The sequence below is a fragment of the Caretta caretta genome, chromosome 1, assembly GCF_965140235.1.
Source record: "Caretta caretta isolate rCarCar2 chromosome 1, rCarCar1.hap1, whole genome shotgun sequence".
NCBI lineage: Eukaryota > Metazoa > Chordata > Testudines > Cheloniidae > Caretta > Caretta caretta.
The window spans coordinates 140,417,854-140,434,343 of NC_134206.1; the positions used below are offsets into that span (position 1 = coordinate 140,417,854).

At 44.7% G+C, this 16,490-nt stretch overlaps 1 protein-coding gene across 12 annotated transcripts in view; it reads right to left on the reverse strand.

Annotated features, from left to right (window-relative positions):
* ADGRG2 (adhesion G protein-coupled receptor G2) overlaps positions 1–16,490 on the reverse strand; it is a 114,273-nt gene that overhangs the window by 35,430 nt on the left and 62,353 nt on the right. For all 12 annotated transcript variants that reach the window (XR_012669720.1, XM_048862410.2, XM_048862384.2 and 9 more), the window contains 8 exons: positions 14,215–14,288; positions 12,757–12,796; positions 12,574–12,608; positions 10,523–10,620; positions 9,575–9,641; positions 8,580–9,097; positions 3,994–4,186; positions 3,494–3,650 (listed from right to left, as the gene is read on the reverse strand). Coding sequence is in view for 11 of the 12 variants with exons in the window: in XM_048862410.2 (XP_048718367.1) it covers positions 3,494–3,650; positions 3,994–4,186; positions 8,580–9,097; positions 9,575–9,641; positions 10,523–10,620; positions 12,574–12,608; positions 12,757–12,796; positions 14,215–14,288 (1,182 nt within the window). In the remaining variant the exon portion in view is untranslated. The remainder of the gene's footprint in view (positions 1–3,493; positions 3,651–3,993; positions 4,187–8,579; positions 9,098–9,574; positions 9,642–10,522; positions 10,621–12,573; positions 12,609–12,756; positions 12,797–14,214; positions 14,289–16,490) is intronic.

Sequence of the window (16,490 nt, forward strand, 5' to 3'; positions counted from 1 at the left end):
TAATGTCATACAAACATGATGGTAACTTTTAGCTAAACTTTTGGGGTACACCTTTAAGATTAAATGTGTTTTAGCTTTCTGAGGTAACTAGTGTTGCTAAGATACTGTAGTTGTACAACTTAAATAGTTTAGAGCTCATGAAAGGTGTCAGAGACTCTCAGAACTCAAGACAGAAGTCATATGTATAATCCAAAGAACAGTCACAGCCGAGAAACAGCTGTGCAAGCTTCCCAACAATGCCCTAACAATGTGCATCAATCCTGCCCATGAGGTCAGGAACGGGTCACTTCTAAGCGTGCAAGAGTAATTCAAACTCCAGAACCCAGTGTCTGACCTCTCAGGCTGCTAGCACTGAGACCCCAATTAAGTTTACAAATGCATTTCCATCACTCTAATCCAGGCTAGATACAAATTTGTTGAAAAGCTCTGCATATCTCATTACCAGTCCCTAAACCTTCCAGTACATCATGAGATTTACTTAGCAAATTACTCCGGAGGGAATTCTGCGCCAAAAAATTAAGAATTCTTCAGACAATATTCTAAAATTCTTCATATTTTATTGTCAATAAATAGATATGGAGGCTCCAGCATGGCAGTGGGGAGCACAGGCCACTGGCTGTATGGAAGTGGGAAATCACCCTGCACTGCTTCCTCACCCCTCTGGACACGGACTGGGCGGTGAGGCTGCACCAGACCCTGACACAGTGCAAGGGACGGGCCTGGCCCAGAAACACCCTGTGGCCCTGCCCCTCCATGCCAGGCGCACCAAGATAGCAAGCGAGAAGGGCAAAGTCTCGCACAACCAACCTTGGCCCCCAATCCAGGTGTGGGGCAGGCAGGCTCAGCCTGGAAGAATCTAAGTGTGGAGGGGCTTAATGTGGGGTGAGAGGGTTCTATGTGGGGCAATCTGAGTGCAGATGGCTCGGTGGGCGGTCTGTGTGCGGGGTGGATCTGGATGCACAGGGGCTTATTAAGGGGTTCCAGATACAGGGGGAATGGGACTCTGCACGGGGGGATCCAAGTGAAAGTTGTTGGGATTCAACAAGGAGTGGGGTTTGGTGGGGGAGTCGGGCTTGGTGGGGTGGGGGTCTGGGTGCAGCTGGTTGGGGCTCGGTGGATTGGGAATCTGGATATGGAGGGCTTGTCAGGGTGGTCTATGTGCAGGGGGATGGGTCCCATCAGGCTGGGAATTTGAGTACAGGGGACTCAGCTGGGGTGGTCTGAGTGCAGGGGCGGGAGTCCACAAGTGGGGTCTGGGTGCAGAGGGGCTCTGGATGCACAGGGGTTGGGCAGACGGGGGAGCAGCTCCCTGTACAGTGACCCCTCCCTCCGTGGCTGAGGAGCATTAGGCCAGGAAGCGGGAGGGGTACAGAGCTTCCTGCAGCTGAGGGTGGGTCTGACCCAGCCCTCGCTGCTCCTTGCAGGGGAAGAGGAAGTCCCGTCCTCCCCAACCCAGCGTGGACTAGCAGCTGAGCCAAGCGAAGGCTAGAAGCTACTGGCTGGGGCATCCCAGTTCTGCTCCCCTTTGTGGTGATTTACCTCTCCACCAGCCGCTTCAGGCACCCGAAATGATGCACCTGCACTGCTGTGGAGGGGCTCATGACTGGTCATGCAGCTTTCCTTTGCTTCCCCATCATTTTCTGTGGGGAAGCAAAGAAATGTGTGTGTGGGGGGGGGAGGATTGGGTGGGACGACGACATGAATTCTGTGTGTCCACAGTGGCACAGAATTCTCCCAGGAGTAGCAAATGTCAAGCTTCCACTACTACCTCCTTCCTAGTCTCACCACATACTTATACTTTACACATTCTAAGGAAAACAAAGCAGAACTTAGATCTTGTGATTATTTTACATTATTTATAATATTCTAGAGGGATACAAGTACCACTTATTGTTCAAATCAGACTTGCCTGGGAAGACAAACAGTACTCTAATATTTGTTGAGAAATTTCCATCTCTCACAGACAAAGTCTTAAAGGTTTGTAGTGTGCCCTTTAGAATTATCCCAAAATCGGATGGTGGATAGGCTTTTAAGTGAGAAAGTGGTGTTAAACCTTTTCAAGCACTTTTCTCTTGGCAAGGCAAACTGGCAAATATATATGAAATTCATCAATTAAGCAACTTAATAGTTCTTTTCCAGGCAGCCAAAGTAATTCTAATACCACTTCTGACAGGTGAGGCCATCTGGCAAAACTCCTTGAAATTCTTCAGTGCTCTGGGGGTGGGTGATTAAACTATTCATGATTTTAGGCTGCAGGAGGAGGGGGATGTTTTGCCAAATCCTTCTGGTGTTTTGGCTGTTCCCTTATTAACAGCTTGTTAGTGAAATATTGTTAGCTTCTGCTAGGACAGTGGCTTCTTATCGATACAGAAATTTTCTCCTGTAAGTCTTAGTGGAAGAAAATAGTTAATAAAGATCCCCTGATTACAGCAGACATAACTAACAAATATCATACGGCAGATCATAGAATCATAGAATATTAGGGTTGGAAGGGACCTCAGGAGGTCATCTAGTCCAACCCCCTGCTCAAACAGGACCAATCCCCAACTAAATCATCCCAGCCAGGGCTTTGTCAAGCCTGACCTTAAAAACTTCTAAGGAAGGAGATTCCGCCACCTCCCTAGGTAACGCATTCCAGTGTTTCACCACCCTCCTAGTGAAAAAGTTTTTCCTAATATCCAACCTAAACCTCCCCCACTGCAACTTGAGACCATTACTCCTTGTTCTGTCATCAGCTACCACTGAGAACAGTCTAGATGGATCCTCTTTGGAACCCCCTTTCAGGTAGTTGAAAGCAGCTATCAAATCCCCACTCATTCTTCTCTTCTGCAGACTAAACAATCCCAGTTCCCTCAGCCTCTCCTCATAAAGTCATGTGTTCCAGTCCCCTAATCATTTTTTTTGCCCTCTGCTGGACTCTCTCCAATTTTTCCACATCCTCCTTGTAGTGTGGGGCCCAAAACTGGACACAGTACTCCAGATGAGGCCTCACCAATGTCGAATGGAGGGGAACGATTATGTCCCTCCATCTGCTGGCAATGCCCCTACTTATACATCCCAAAATGCCAGTGGCCTTCTTGGCAACAAGGGCACACTGTTGACTCATATCCAGCTTCTCGTCCACTGTAACCCCTAGGTCCTTTTCTGCAGAACTGCTGCCGAGCCATTCGGTCCCTAGTCTGTAGCGGTGCATGGGATTCTTCCGTCCTAAGTGCAGGACTCTACGCTTGTCCTTGTTGAGCCTCATCAGATTTCTTTTGGCCCAATCCTCTAATTTTGTCTAGGGCCCTCTGTAACCTCTCCCTACCCTCCTGCGTATCTACCTCTCCTCCCAGTTTAGTGTTAGAGATCTGGATTTCAGATTCTCTTGATTAAATCTCTCTCTCTATTTTTTAATATAACAAATGCAAAACAAATTAAAGTTTTAATATAACTTTATCCACAAAGAGTTTGAATTTAAATTTTTAAGGATTAAAATCATAGGTGGCTTTACCTGAAGATCTGATGAATCTTGGACAGCGAATGACATTTTGCTGAAGTTGCTGCTGTTGACTTTGGTGACTGCTAGAGCCAAGGCCGGGGAAGTAAAATTAATGGATTCTGTTGAAAAGTTCAGTTTTAAGCCAATGGCATCCACTATTTTTATTATTCTGTTAAGACAAAATATGCTTAGTATTACAATGCACCTATCTCTTCATTTTCAAGCAGGTTGTGAAACAGCAAGCCAAGCATATTCTGAAAACAATCGGAGCTTTTCTCTGATCTCTTTTATGCCAGTGTAAATAAGAAGGAATTCCAGTGATGACCATGGATTTATATCAGTGTAAAACCAGTGGAATCAGAATCATGCCTCTGATATCAAAGTTCAGTTTGGGGGAGGAAAAAAGGTGTAGGCTGATAGTTTGCCCATCATTTAAGGAGCTACCTATAATGTGTTACTTTACCAAGATGACAAACACAACATTCAGTTCATCTGTTTACAAAAATGCATACCTTTTAGACATTGGGGATAGTAATGAATATGGAGCATTTAGGAGACTGCTAATTGTGTTGATCATCTCTCTTGCAACTTTTGGCTCTATTTTCTGGGCTGACAGAGCACTTTCCATGTGGGATATTATGCTCTCAACTTCAGAGGGATTAATCGTGGTATGTGTAATATTTGACAGATTATCCAAAATGTTTCCTATGACAGAAGAAAAATAGTGTACGTTAATTGAAAACCGTCAAAATATTGTGTATGCCAAAGGGAATAAACTGGAGGAGAAAAAATGAGCCATTATGTGATGGCTACCATCTAGGCCAGTGGTCACCAACCCGTTGATTGTGATCGACTGGTCAATCCTAGGAGACTCTCCCAGTCCATCGTGATCTCTGGCCACCGTGGCACAGTGGGGCTGCCTGCCGCTAAGTCAGGCTCCTTGCCTGCTGTGGCCCCACACCACTCCTGGAAGCGGCCAGCATGCTCCAGCAGCCCCGCAGGGTGGAGGGGCAGGGGTCTCTGTGCTCTGCTTCTGCCTGGAAGCACCACCTCCGCAGCTCCCATTGGCCAGGAATGGGGAGCTGTGGCCAATGGGAGCTGCAGGGGCAAATCCTGCAGAGAGGGGCAGTGTGTGGAGTCACGTGCCCCCTCCAGGGGGTGCAGGGTCACATGGCCCCTACCAGGAGCAGCATGGCCATTTGGTGCACTACTGGCTTGGCGGGGGGGGAGGAGGTGCCGATGTGCCTGGGTGGGGTTGGGGCAGGCAGGGAGCCTGCCTTAGCCACGCTGCACCACCAACCGGGAGCCACCCAAGGTAAGTGCTGCCTGGTGGGAGCCCGCGCCCCAACCCCCAGCCCTGAGCCCCCTCCCCGAGCCAGCACCTCATACCCCTTCCTGGACCCCGAACCTCCTCCTGCACCCCAAGCCCCTGCCCTAGCCCTGAGCCCCCTCCCAGAGCCAGCACCGCATAACCCCTCCTGCACCCCAACTCCCTGCCCCAGCCTGGAGCCCCCTCCTGCACCTAAAGTCCCTCCCAGAGCTTGCACTCCTCCTGAACCCCAAACCCCTGCCCCAGCCCAGTGAAAGTAAGTGAGGTTTGGGAGAGTGAGCAACAGAGAGAGGGAGGGATGGAGTGAGTGGGGTGGGGTTTCAGAGAAGGGGCAGGGCCTCAGGAAAGGGGCGGGGTAGATTCTGGGTTGCCCTTAAATTCAGAAAGTAATCTTTGGTGTAAAAAGGTTGGAGACGACTGATCTAGGCTGATATACCATGGATTGAACCCCTGGGCCTCCAGAATTAAAAGCATAAATTACTAAGGATTGAATTAAAGAGACTAGACTCCAGAGCTAAGGCTGTAACAGATTCCTATTCTCTGCAGACTGGCACAGAGGCAGACTTATAACACACACTTACTGGTGAGTTACTGTGAAGGGGTGGACTACGTCTGGAGGCCCCCTGCTGGAGACCGCGTAGCCCTGCCTCACCTAGCCCCAGAAAAGAGCAGAAGAGAAGTCCTCTAGACAGTGGCTGCAGGGGAAGCAGCCAATCAGAGGGGCTGCTGGTGTGGCCAGTCAGAGCCCTGGAGGGCCATATAAAAAGAAGCAGCAGAAACAGAGCAGTCAATTGCTGCCTGGAGTGGGAAGAGAGCTGACCATTTTCCTAGCTGGCTGAAAGAGTAGCAGGACCATGGACAGCTCAGTGTGGCAGGGAATGGGGGAGATAGAAAGAAGCTCCTGGCTGGCTGTGGGGACCAAGGCCTGGTCTACACTGGGGGTAGGGAGTAATCAATCTAAGTTACGCAACTTCAGCTATGTGAATAACATAGCTGAAGTTGACGTACTTAGATCTACTCACTGCGGTGTCTTCACTGCGGTGAGTTGACTGCTGCCGCTCTGCTGTCAACTCTGCCTGCGCCTCTCGCGGTACTGGAGTACAGGAGTCGACGGGAGAGTGCTCGGGGGTCAATTTATCGCATCTAAAAGTAGACACGATAAATCGACCCCACTGGATCGATTGCTGCCCGCCGATGCAGCGGGTAGTACAGACATACCCTAAGCAAGAACTGAGACCAGGGAGGGCTCCAGAAAGACAATGTCTCTGGGGAGGAAGCCCCAGGCATATGCCCTATACCAGGGCTGGGACAATTTAAAGACTGTATATCCTGAAAGGGGTTTGTTCTATTCCACCTACAGATAGCGTGTGTGACTCAGCCAGAGGGCTGAGTCACTGAAGACCTGTCGAAGATACTAGAGAGATGAGGTGGATGAGGTAATATTGTTTACTGGATAACTTCTCTTGGACAAAGAGACAAGCTTCCAAGCTTACATAGAGCTCTTCTTCAGATCAGAAGGGCAGTTCTGTGTAAGATCAAAAGCTTGTATCTTTCTCCAACAGAAGTTGGTCCAATTAAAGATATTGCCTCACCCAGCTTGTTATCACACAGCAAGCCTAGCCCAGAAGGTGGACATTCATCACTAATTAAATCACTGTGGAATTATAATATTCACATATATAAAGAAGATGAAAATTCAGCACCGGTGTAAATAGACCCAGTTTTGTTTAAACTAGTCTCTAATTTTCAGCCTGCTAATTCTAATTTTATATCCTTAAATTGAGAGCTATTGTTAGAAAATATGCATTAACTGGTAAAATATTTACAGTTATGGTATAATCTTGGCTGCCCTACACATAAGGAGGACTGGCTGGAGAGAAGGAAGGCAGGAAGCACTCTGCCTAGTCTGAAGGGCTGACAAACCTCAGAGTCATGGGAGCAGTGAGACTAGTCAAGGGGAGGATGCATCTCAGGACTTGCTATTTTGAAAAGATCTGTAACTCTCTTGTGCTTGTTAAGAGTAAAGTGACAGCTGTGCAGCAGAGATGTGTTCTCACCCTTGCAGCCTTCTTCTGAGCTATTGACTGAATACTAGGATTTCCCACTCCAAACATCAGAATCAAGGTTGGTCAAGCCACATTCATTGACCAAGAGTATACCTATGATGCTGCCCTATTTATGGGGAAGCCAGAGAATTTCCACCCTGCTCTTCAAAATTTCTGAGATGCTGCCCACACCATGGAGTTGAATGTCTCATGGCAGAAGACCAATGTCCAGAACCTTGGAGCTGGACCACCAGAATCCTCAATAAAGGTGGGGTCAAGCACCATGGACAGCGCCTATAAGTTCATCTACCTAGGCCACGAGCAGAGTTCAAACCATCAGAGCAAACCAGATGTCCTCTGACAAATAGGACTCATCATCTCCTACATGAAGTCCGTGCCTTGCCTATAGATGCAAAAACATCTCTGTGCTGAGACAAAGTTCAGGATCTATCAAACTTGTGTACTGCCATACTGCTATATTGATCAGAAACTTGGACTCTCTTACAGGCAGAGTTGGAGCAGCTTGAGGCATTCCATATGCACTGTCATCACCAAATCCTGAGCATAAAGTGATTTGACTTGTGCAAAATGCCATAATCTTGCAGAGATCTGCCCTTCCACCAGTCACTCACTGCATTCAAAATCACCATTGCATGCTCCTCTGCCATCTCGCCGGGATGGACAAAAATATCCCAGCACACCGTGCTCTCAAACTCTCCATCGACACGCAAAGGGGTGTATGCCTGGACCCTACCTGATGTTGCCTGAGGGGCCACCCCAGAGATTCATTGATTCACAGGACTGAGTCAGATCTGGGAACTTCTTGCTACAATATCTGGTATGATACCATCAGCCATGGTCACTCTGGCTGGCACAGTGGTCCTCAGTAGACCAGGCACATTTGATGATGATATATCTGGCCTTTAATGACATTCTAATTAACTATTTTCTGGAAGTTTTATCTTTGACTTCAGTGGGAGTAGGATAAGATCTAGAGTAGGGATTTCAGAGACAACATACACAAATGTAAATATCTAAAATCTCAGAGGATATTCCCACCCAGTTACAACTTTTTAAGGAGGATCTAGTATTGATGGATAATTCTGCTTTGTTTCCACAAAGCTCTTTTTTATGACAGCAACTGTGAATTCTTTGCCATGAATCCGAATCTCTTTCTTTTAAAGGAAAGAAAGAAATATATGAAAGCACTTGGTAATTTATCTGAAGAATACATTTATTTTCAATCCTGCGACTATATTCTTTTTCCCCCTCCCATCCGTCTTCTGTTTTTTTGCTATGTTTTTTTCACTGAAGCATAAAAGCCTCTAAAATCATGAAGACTTATTTTAAATTCAAACTTATTTCAAGACTTTTCTGACCAGTTCTGTCACTCTCTTATTTGTTTATTGCATTTTGCCTATCCAGTGTGTGGTGCTAGAAACAGGTCACATAGAGCCTTAACTCCTATTGTTATCAATGAGTCTACTCATTGATAACAATAGAGTAAGGCACTAGGCAACATGAGTAAGGGTGGTAGAACCTGTCCCAAAGAGAGTACTGTACTCTATTAGGTTTGCTTAAGACTCTTAACAGCACAAGGCTCTTTCAGAACTATGTTACTTAAATCAGTTTTGAAACTTTATTAAACAGGTAAGATCTTAGTTTTGTGAGGGGAAAAACTCCCTCAGACAAAAGATGCAATCTATCAGCTTGTCATATTTACCTGTTGTACCGTTGGCCCCGGTAGCTTGGCTATCAGTGGTCGAATGAATACCAGGAGGAGACTGGACAGTAGGTTCAGTGGAAGGAGCAGGAGCCACAGTTATAGGTTTGGTTGAAGAAATGGCAGAAGGAACTACAGTAGCAGGTTTGGTTGGAGACGTAGGAAGAGAAATTGTGGTAGATTTGGTGAGAGATGTGGTGAAATGCATAGTAGGGGGAATTGTAATGGTACTTGTAGGAGAAGATGTAGCAGGAGGAATTGTAGTGGTGTGTGCAGGAGAAGGAGTAGCAGGGGGAATTGCGGTAGGTGTGGTGGAATGCGTAGCAATAAGTTTGGTCAAAAGGTGATTTGTAGTACTAGGTTTGGTTGAAAGATGAGGAGAAAAAACAGTGGTATGTTTGGGGGGATGAATATCATGACGGTGAATGTCAATAGAAATTTTACTGGAAGCAGCAGCAGGAGAAGCTGGAGGGCCAAGTTTGCTAGGGGCAGCACATACAACTCTGTCTTGTCCATCACTGTAGAAAAATAAAAGAATGGTATGAAAGTTGTGGCAATCTTAGCATTGTTTATATATTAAAGAACACAATTTAATAAGGCTTCAGTAAAGGAAACTTTTAAATGACATCATTACAATAGTGCATCAGATCAGATGTGTGTGGTACTCTGGCAACAAACATTGTTAATTTGTCACACTTTGAGGATACAAATTCTGAATTCTATTTTGTTAAATGCTCACCAGTAATGTAGGTATTGTAATAGCAATACTACACTGGGTGCCTACTTTGTGGATGATATCTGGACTTTGGACCTTATAGCATGTGGGAAAACCCACATGAGAGAGCTAAAAGGAGAGGAAAATTTCAATGGGTTTTACTTATGGAGATTCCCTTCCCAATTGTTATGTTGTGGCTGGGATATTTGCTAATGCATCCCAGACTAAAAATCAGAATATTCCTTAAATAGGAAAACAAGCCTTTGCTATTTATACTTACCATTGCAATATTTGTAACTCTTCAGCAGCTGATGGCCAAGATTGCAGAGCTGAACAGAAGCACTGTTCTATGGTGACAAAGACACAAAAAAGCATTATCCTGATTTGTCCAGTAGCACTCATAACCATTATATACAATTGTTGAAAATCATAATTTTGACCGTTTAAATTCCATAAAACATTTTGAGATAGTCTGTGTCAAGCTTTTTTTCACATTCATAATCATGTAATAAATCAATATAAATATTAGTACACCATCATAGCTCTTTTGGAGGGTTGGAAGGGACCTCAGGAGGTCATCTAGTCCAAAGCAGGACCAATCCCCAACTAAATCATCCCAGCCAGGGCTTTGTCAAGCCTGACCTTAAAACTTCTAAGGAAGGAGATTCCACCACCTCCCTAGGTAACGCATTCCAGTGTTTCACCACCCTCCTAGTGAAAAAGTTTTTCCTAATATCCAACCTAAACCTCCCCCACTGCAACTTGACACATCTTTGCGGAGTGGCACAAGCTGTTACAGACAGTGGAGATGGCTCTTTTGGCATGTGCAAACAAATGGAGTGTAGAATGAACAACTTCATGACTTGTGATTTTAAAAAAAGATAGAATGACCCACTACCATAAAAATACCTGTACCTTATCAAGTAGTGTGGCAACCTGTCGCTCATTAATTTGTTGTATAAACTTAATCAGCAGTTTTTCTAACAGAAAATCTCCCCAATAAATACAAACACTAAATACATTTCCATATCTAAATATCCAAAATATGAAACATGGCAGAGAGATACTTCACATTTACTGTACCTGCAACTAACTGTAATAAACTCTTATTTTATTTTTAAAATATATTTTCTGTTAAAACATTTACATGGCCATCTTTAAAATTATTATCCTTAGACTGAAGGGGGACACTGTAATAAAAATATATTAAATATTAAATACAACTTACCAATTTGGTGTATTTCTGCTCTGTCTTTTAAATGTGCTATTAAACTACTTATATTAACAGTCTTGGCCAGCTTTATTATAAACTTGCAGACTGATACACTGCAATGAGAAGAAAATGAATTGTAAACAAGAAACAGATTTAACTTTGGATGCTGTATACAAAAATACTGCCAATATCTGAATTCAAGTACCATTTTCCCAACCTATTTTCAAATCTGAGGAATATTATTATGCTAACAACCTACCCTTTTCAATTTAAAAATAGAGAGACAGAAAGTATCACTTTGTACTGGTTTACTCTCTCCTTGTTCCACAGACGCCAACTAAGTCTTAAGGCCAGATTCTCCACGGCAATCAGTTAAGACAGACAAGTAGATGAATGAAGACACAACATAGTGACTGAGTTTAAGTGACAAGATGAAACTTCTGTTTAGCCAAAGGAATACTGATGAGATCAGTACCCCCAAATCTTACCACTCAAAATGAGGGGCCAGTGTAAGAGGTTGTGGCTTTACATCATAACCCCAAACAAGAAATCAGTCAGCCTCTGCCTGACCTCTATGTCATTTGTGGGACCCAACCAGTTGCCCCCCTCATACAATTGAAGGTAGAGACTAGAAATTCTTTTGTCTGCACTAGATTTAAGAGACTTCCCTTCCAAAATCAGATATCCCCCAGGAGCATGCCAGTCAGCAACTACCCTACCTCGCACTGAGCAACATTGGAAACAATTCAAATGTCCTTCCTACCAATCCACGCCTCCCAGTAGATATGAAAAAGTCAAAATATTCTCAGGACATCAACCAGTTCTGCCTGGAGGGAAAACTCCTTCCAGATCCCACAGAGGAGCATTCTGGCTAGGCCCACAGTACAGTGTTTCCCAAACTTGGAACACCACTTGTTCAGGGAAAGCCCCTGGCGGGCTGGGCTGGTTTGTTTACCTGCCGCATCCGCAGGTTCAGCTGATCACGGCTCCCACTGGCTGCAGTTCACCGCGGCAGGCCAACGGGGGCTGCTCGAAACGGTGGCCAGTACGTCCCTCAGCCCGCACCGTTTGCTGCAGCCCCCATTAGCCTGCAGTGGCGAACTGCGGCCAGTGGGAGCCGCGATCAGTCGAACCTGCGGACGCGGCAGGTAAACAAACCGCCTGGCCCACCAGGGGCTTTCCCTGAACAAGCGGCATCCCAAGTTTGGGAAATACTGCCACAGTACATAAGACAAAATTATGCCACCTTCAAGATATGGTTGCCAACCCTCCAGGATTGTTCTGGAGTCTCCAGAAATTAAAGATTAATCTTTAATTAAAGATTGTCATCTGATGAAACCTCCAGGTATACATCCAACCAAAGTTGGCAACCCTACTTCAAGACCAATAACTCACAGAGAGGGAGACTGGAAAGTCATTAAGTGCCAGCAAAGATGGTGCCCATGCCCAGGGAAAAAGGATTATAACCCAGGGCTGGGGATATGTGTGGGTGACCAAAAACGATCAGCTATCCCCCTACAAACTAGCAAATTGGGCATCAGGGGGGTGGGACAAATGTCCTGTTCTATCCTGAGTGCCACCCCTTTGGTCTTCCTCCCTGCTAGTCTGGGCATTTTATGTTGCATGAGCAAAGCTGCGGCAGGAGCGGGGCGGGAGTGGGGGAGGAAGCTGTCAAGGAGTTAGTTACAGTTCCTTGATCCTCTGCTCTGTTACACACCATGTTGAAAATTAGCCTATCCTGGCAGCTATCCTAACCTGCACTAACTGGTAATGGTCCCTAAAGATGTACTCTGGCCAATCTTCCTCCCTTCTCTGACACTTTGGGACAAATCCACAGTGAGTTCAATGGGACTAGGATTTGATCCAGGGTCTCTCTGTCTGTCCCCGAGTCTGTATATATGGGGCCTCAATCCTGTTTCCATTTACTTCAATTGAGGCAGGATCAGCCCCACACCTGAGCCAAACTAGCTAGGAAGGCAGTTCTACTACATATCCATTTTTTGTACACAATACAGTGCAGGATCTTAGGGGGTAAAATTATTATTTAAAATTTTAACATGGCAGACCTTTGGTTTTCTGCAGCACACTCCATAACAGAAGACTGGAAGGAAAAATAAAATTAAACTTAATTATTCTTTCAGTAGAAAACATGTTTGATCATCAGATACTGAGAATATCAGAAATAAATAGGAAGTTCACTTTTCCAAATGGCTATAATAACAAATAGGCACACAAATAAAAGTGCTTACCTCACTTTGTTCTTGCAATGTTTTGTTGAATTCTGAAATTCTTTAAAAGCAAAGGTTAACTATAAATGGTGGATTCTACTTATGTTTATAAAGAAGATATTAACAGAAGTTAAAATGGTAGGAACTAAAAGAATGTTAAGATATATAATATTTCTTGAAATGTTCTTTGAAATTTACTTGGCAATGATTTCCTAACATGCTAACTCAAAATCATATTTTAAAATTGTATAATTACTTTAATGGTGCAAATTTCTAATATTGTAGTAAACAGTATTTGTAAATAAAAGAATTGGTTGGCATTTTGGATGAAGCCCTATAATTCCTGTTTGCTACTTGACAATGTCAGAGGAATTTAAGTTTAATCCTCTGTCATCACACCCACATAAACTTATTTTATTATCGTCAATTCACTTATTTTAAAGTAATTTAATATTGAGCAATAGACAATTTCTGACTCATGTTCTGCTAACGAGCAAGTATGTGGAACACAGTCAGAACTTGTAATTGAAGCAGGGCATGGGAACAGAAGAGTCCTGTAGGCTCCTTCTGTAAACAAGATCTGTCCTTCAACTATAGAATAAGCACCAACTTGCAAGGGAATTTTTCTGAATTCCAATCTCTAGTTTACCACTTCAACCTTGCTCAAACCCATGCTATTCCAACTTTGAATTTGATGCAGTGAAACAGGAAGAGCCAGCAGAGAGAGTCAAAGAGGGAGGAATTTGAGTAATGGCCAGGAAAATGATCTTATCAGCTTTGTTTTGCCCAACCAAGGTTTTGGATGTTTGCAAAGAAAGCAAAGTACATATCTTCGGAATATTATGAAAGAAGAAGTGGCACCAGAGTCCAAAACAGAACAAGGTGAATGTGACAAATTCATGTAGGCAATCACAAGCACAATAATATTTCATTTTCTAAGCAGAATGAGACCAAAACTGGGTTTTCCTGATGAACACCCACATTTGAATTCACAGCTGATAACATACAAGTGATCAGATTTTTTCCCTTTAATCAGCCTGTCAGTACACATGGTGAATTTTATACAGCTTCAACACACTTTGTTATTTTCTTACTAAGGCCCTGATCCTGCAAAGGACTCCATGAAGATAGACCCCTGCATTTGCAGGACAAGAGTCTAAATAAGGAGCACCACTGAAGTTGCAGGATAAGAGTCTACATAAGGATAGCAAATAATACTATTTGTAAAATATCAAAACACCAATACATAAAACTAAAACTAAGAATAGTCTAAGCAATGTAAATTTTACTCATGCTGTGAGAAAATACTGAAATTCCGTATACATTCCTTAAACTATTATTCATTCTAGAATAAATACAGGAATAATGAGAAGTGAAAAACCTACTGATGACATAACAGTTCTCGCTTAATCTTAAATACAACCACTATTCAGCAGAATTTGAAGAGTCAACTTATGATGATAATTATAAGTTACTTACTTTGATTCTTGTAGATTAGGTGTGGTAAATGGAATTAATTTTGTAACTTTATGGCTGCTGGTTACATCATCAATCTGTTAGAAACACAGATTCAAATAATAATTAAAAATACAATTCTTATAGAATTTTTTTAAAATGTACATCTTACTCAACCCAACAGTCTGAAATTGCAAAGGTTTAAAAGCACTCATCATGAGCATACTGTAAAACATGATTTAACAGACATCTTAAGAGCTGTGACCCAGGAACCACTGGATGCCAGTTGGCAGAGACCACAGGGGGTATATAGGGTTTTTGAGGGATCCCCTGGGCCAGATATATGTAGGATAGTTCACCGAAGGGTGGCAGGTGAGGTGTCTACCGAAAACCAGTAACCCACGGGTATTCATAATCATTGTATCATAAGGGTAGCCATGTTAGTCTGTATCCACAAAAACAACAAGGAGTCTGGTGGCACCTTAAAGACTAACAGATTTATTTGGGCATAAGCTTTTGTGGGTAAAAAACCCACTTCTTCAGATGCATGGAGTGAAAATATTTAAGGAATATTTAAGAATATTTAAGGAATTATATAACTATATGGAAAACAATGTTCTTAAGGTCTTGGAGTTAAGGGAGGTCACCAGGTATGGGCAGCGGGTGAACCCGCCCTTTGGGGAGGCTAGCCCCATCCCTTCCACCCGAGGCCCCCTTTCCCCCCACCGAGTCCCTACTCTCCCCACAGCTGGAGTCCCAAGCATCCCACAGCCCAAGCTGTGCTAACTGGCACACTCCAGCTGCTCCGGCCTCCCAGCTGGCCCAACCCCTGCCAGCAGGCCCGAGACCTGAGCTACCCCAGGCCACCCTGGCTGGCCCAACCCCCACTGGCTGCCCCAGGCCACACTGGCGGGCCTGACTCCTGGACTGCCCAAGCCACCCCGGGCAGCCTGACCCTGGCCAGCCTGATCCAACCCCTGGGCCAGCCCAAGCCATGCCAGCTATGCCAGCCCGAGCTGCCCCAGCTGGCCCAACCCCCACCTGTGGGTCTGACCCCTGAGCTGCCTCAGACAAAGGCGGTTGGCGTAACCACCACCGGCGTCTCTGATACCTGAGCTGCCCAGGGCCGACTTGGCTGGTCCAACCCCTGCTGGCTGCCCTGGGCCACAATAGTGGGCCCGACACCCGACAGCTGGCCTGAGCTGCCCCTGGCTGCCCTAGCCACTGGCTGAGCCTGAGCTCCAGGCCGCGGCTGGAGCTGAGCCTCCACTGGCTTCAGGGGGGAGCATGGGCAGGGCCACAGCCTGGACCCACTGTGGATACCCACTGCCCCTCTCACCAGGAGGTGATATATCCCAGAAACTCTCTTTTCAGGCGGGAGGTAACAGACACCTATCGCTCTGTCTGGCCATTTTTCTGTTGTACACCTCCCAGTGTAGGTCTGTTTGCATACTGAGCCACAGGCAAAAGACAAGATTGTGAAATCTACAAGAGAGGAAATCTACAGGAATAAATAAACAACAGGGGGTCCTATTTATGAATAAAGATGAATGACAGCACTGGTATATCTCAAAAAACCACACTGAGTCCTTCACTGAGAAGGAAAGCTGACAGCATGCTTGTTTCGTGTAAGGAGGGTCATCCAAGCCTGGCTCTAAACCACTGAAGGACTTTGGGTGATCAATACATGGTTAGTCTAGAATGTGGGTTACTTTATTTTATATGTAAATATTTGTTTCCAACACTTCTACTTGCTATAACTTGAATCACTATGCTTTGTTAAATAAACTTATACTTGATTTCACTACAAACTTATCTTAATGCTCTGTACTAAGTTTAGTGGTGATCTGAGGTGGAACTGGTAAGCTGGGGTGTACTGTTTCTTTGAAAGCAGTGGACTGAGGCTGGATACTTCAGGGAGACACTCGAGGGCTGAGGTGTAACATTTGCTAACCTGTAAATTAACAGCTGGGTCTGTGAAGCCTCATGGGGAGCACTTGTGCTGCCCATGGTCAGTGGAGAAAGGGAGCTGATACACAACAGGCACAGACAAGACTTCCTTATGCTAAAGGCAGGTCATAGCAAGGTGCACCACAGCCCTGGGTACCTCTGGGAAGCATCACATCAACAACTAATATTTCTAGGTTTACTGCACATAGCGGACATTTTTCTGAAAGGGACATCGGGCATCTATTACATAGATATGGTACCAAACGAACCATTAGAGATTGTGAAGCAAATTGTGATACAAGAGTTAACAATTTACAAAACATTTTAAAAATCATATTAGGATAAGATTA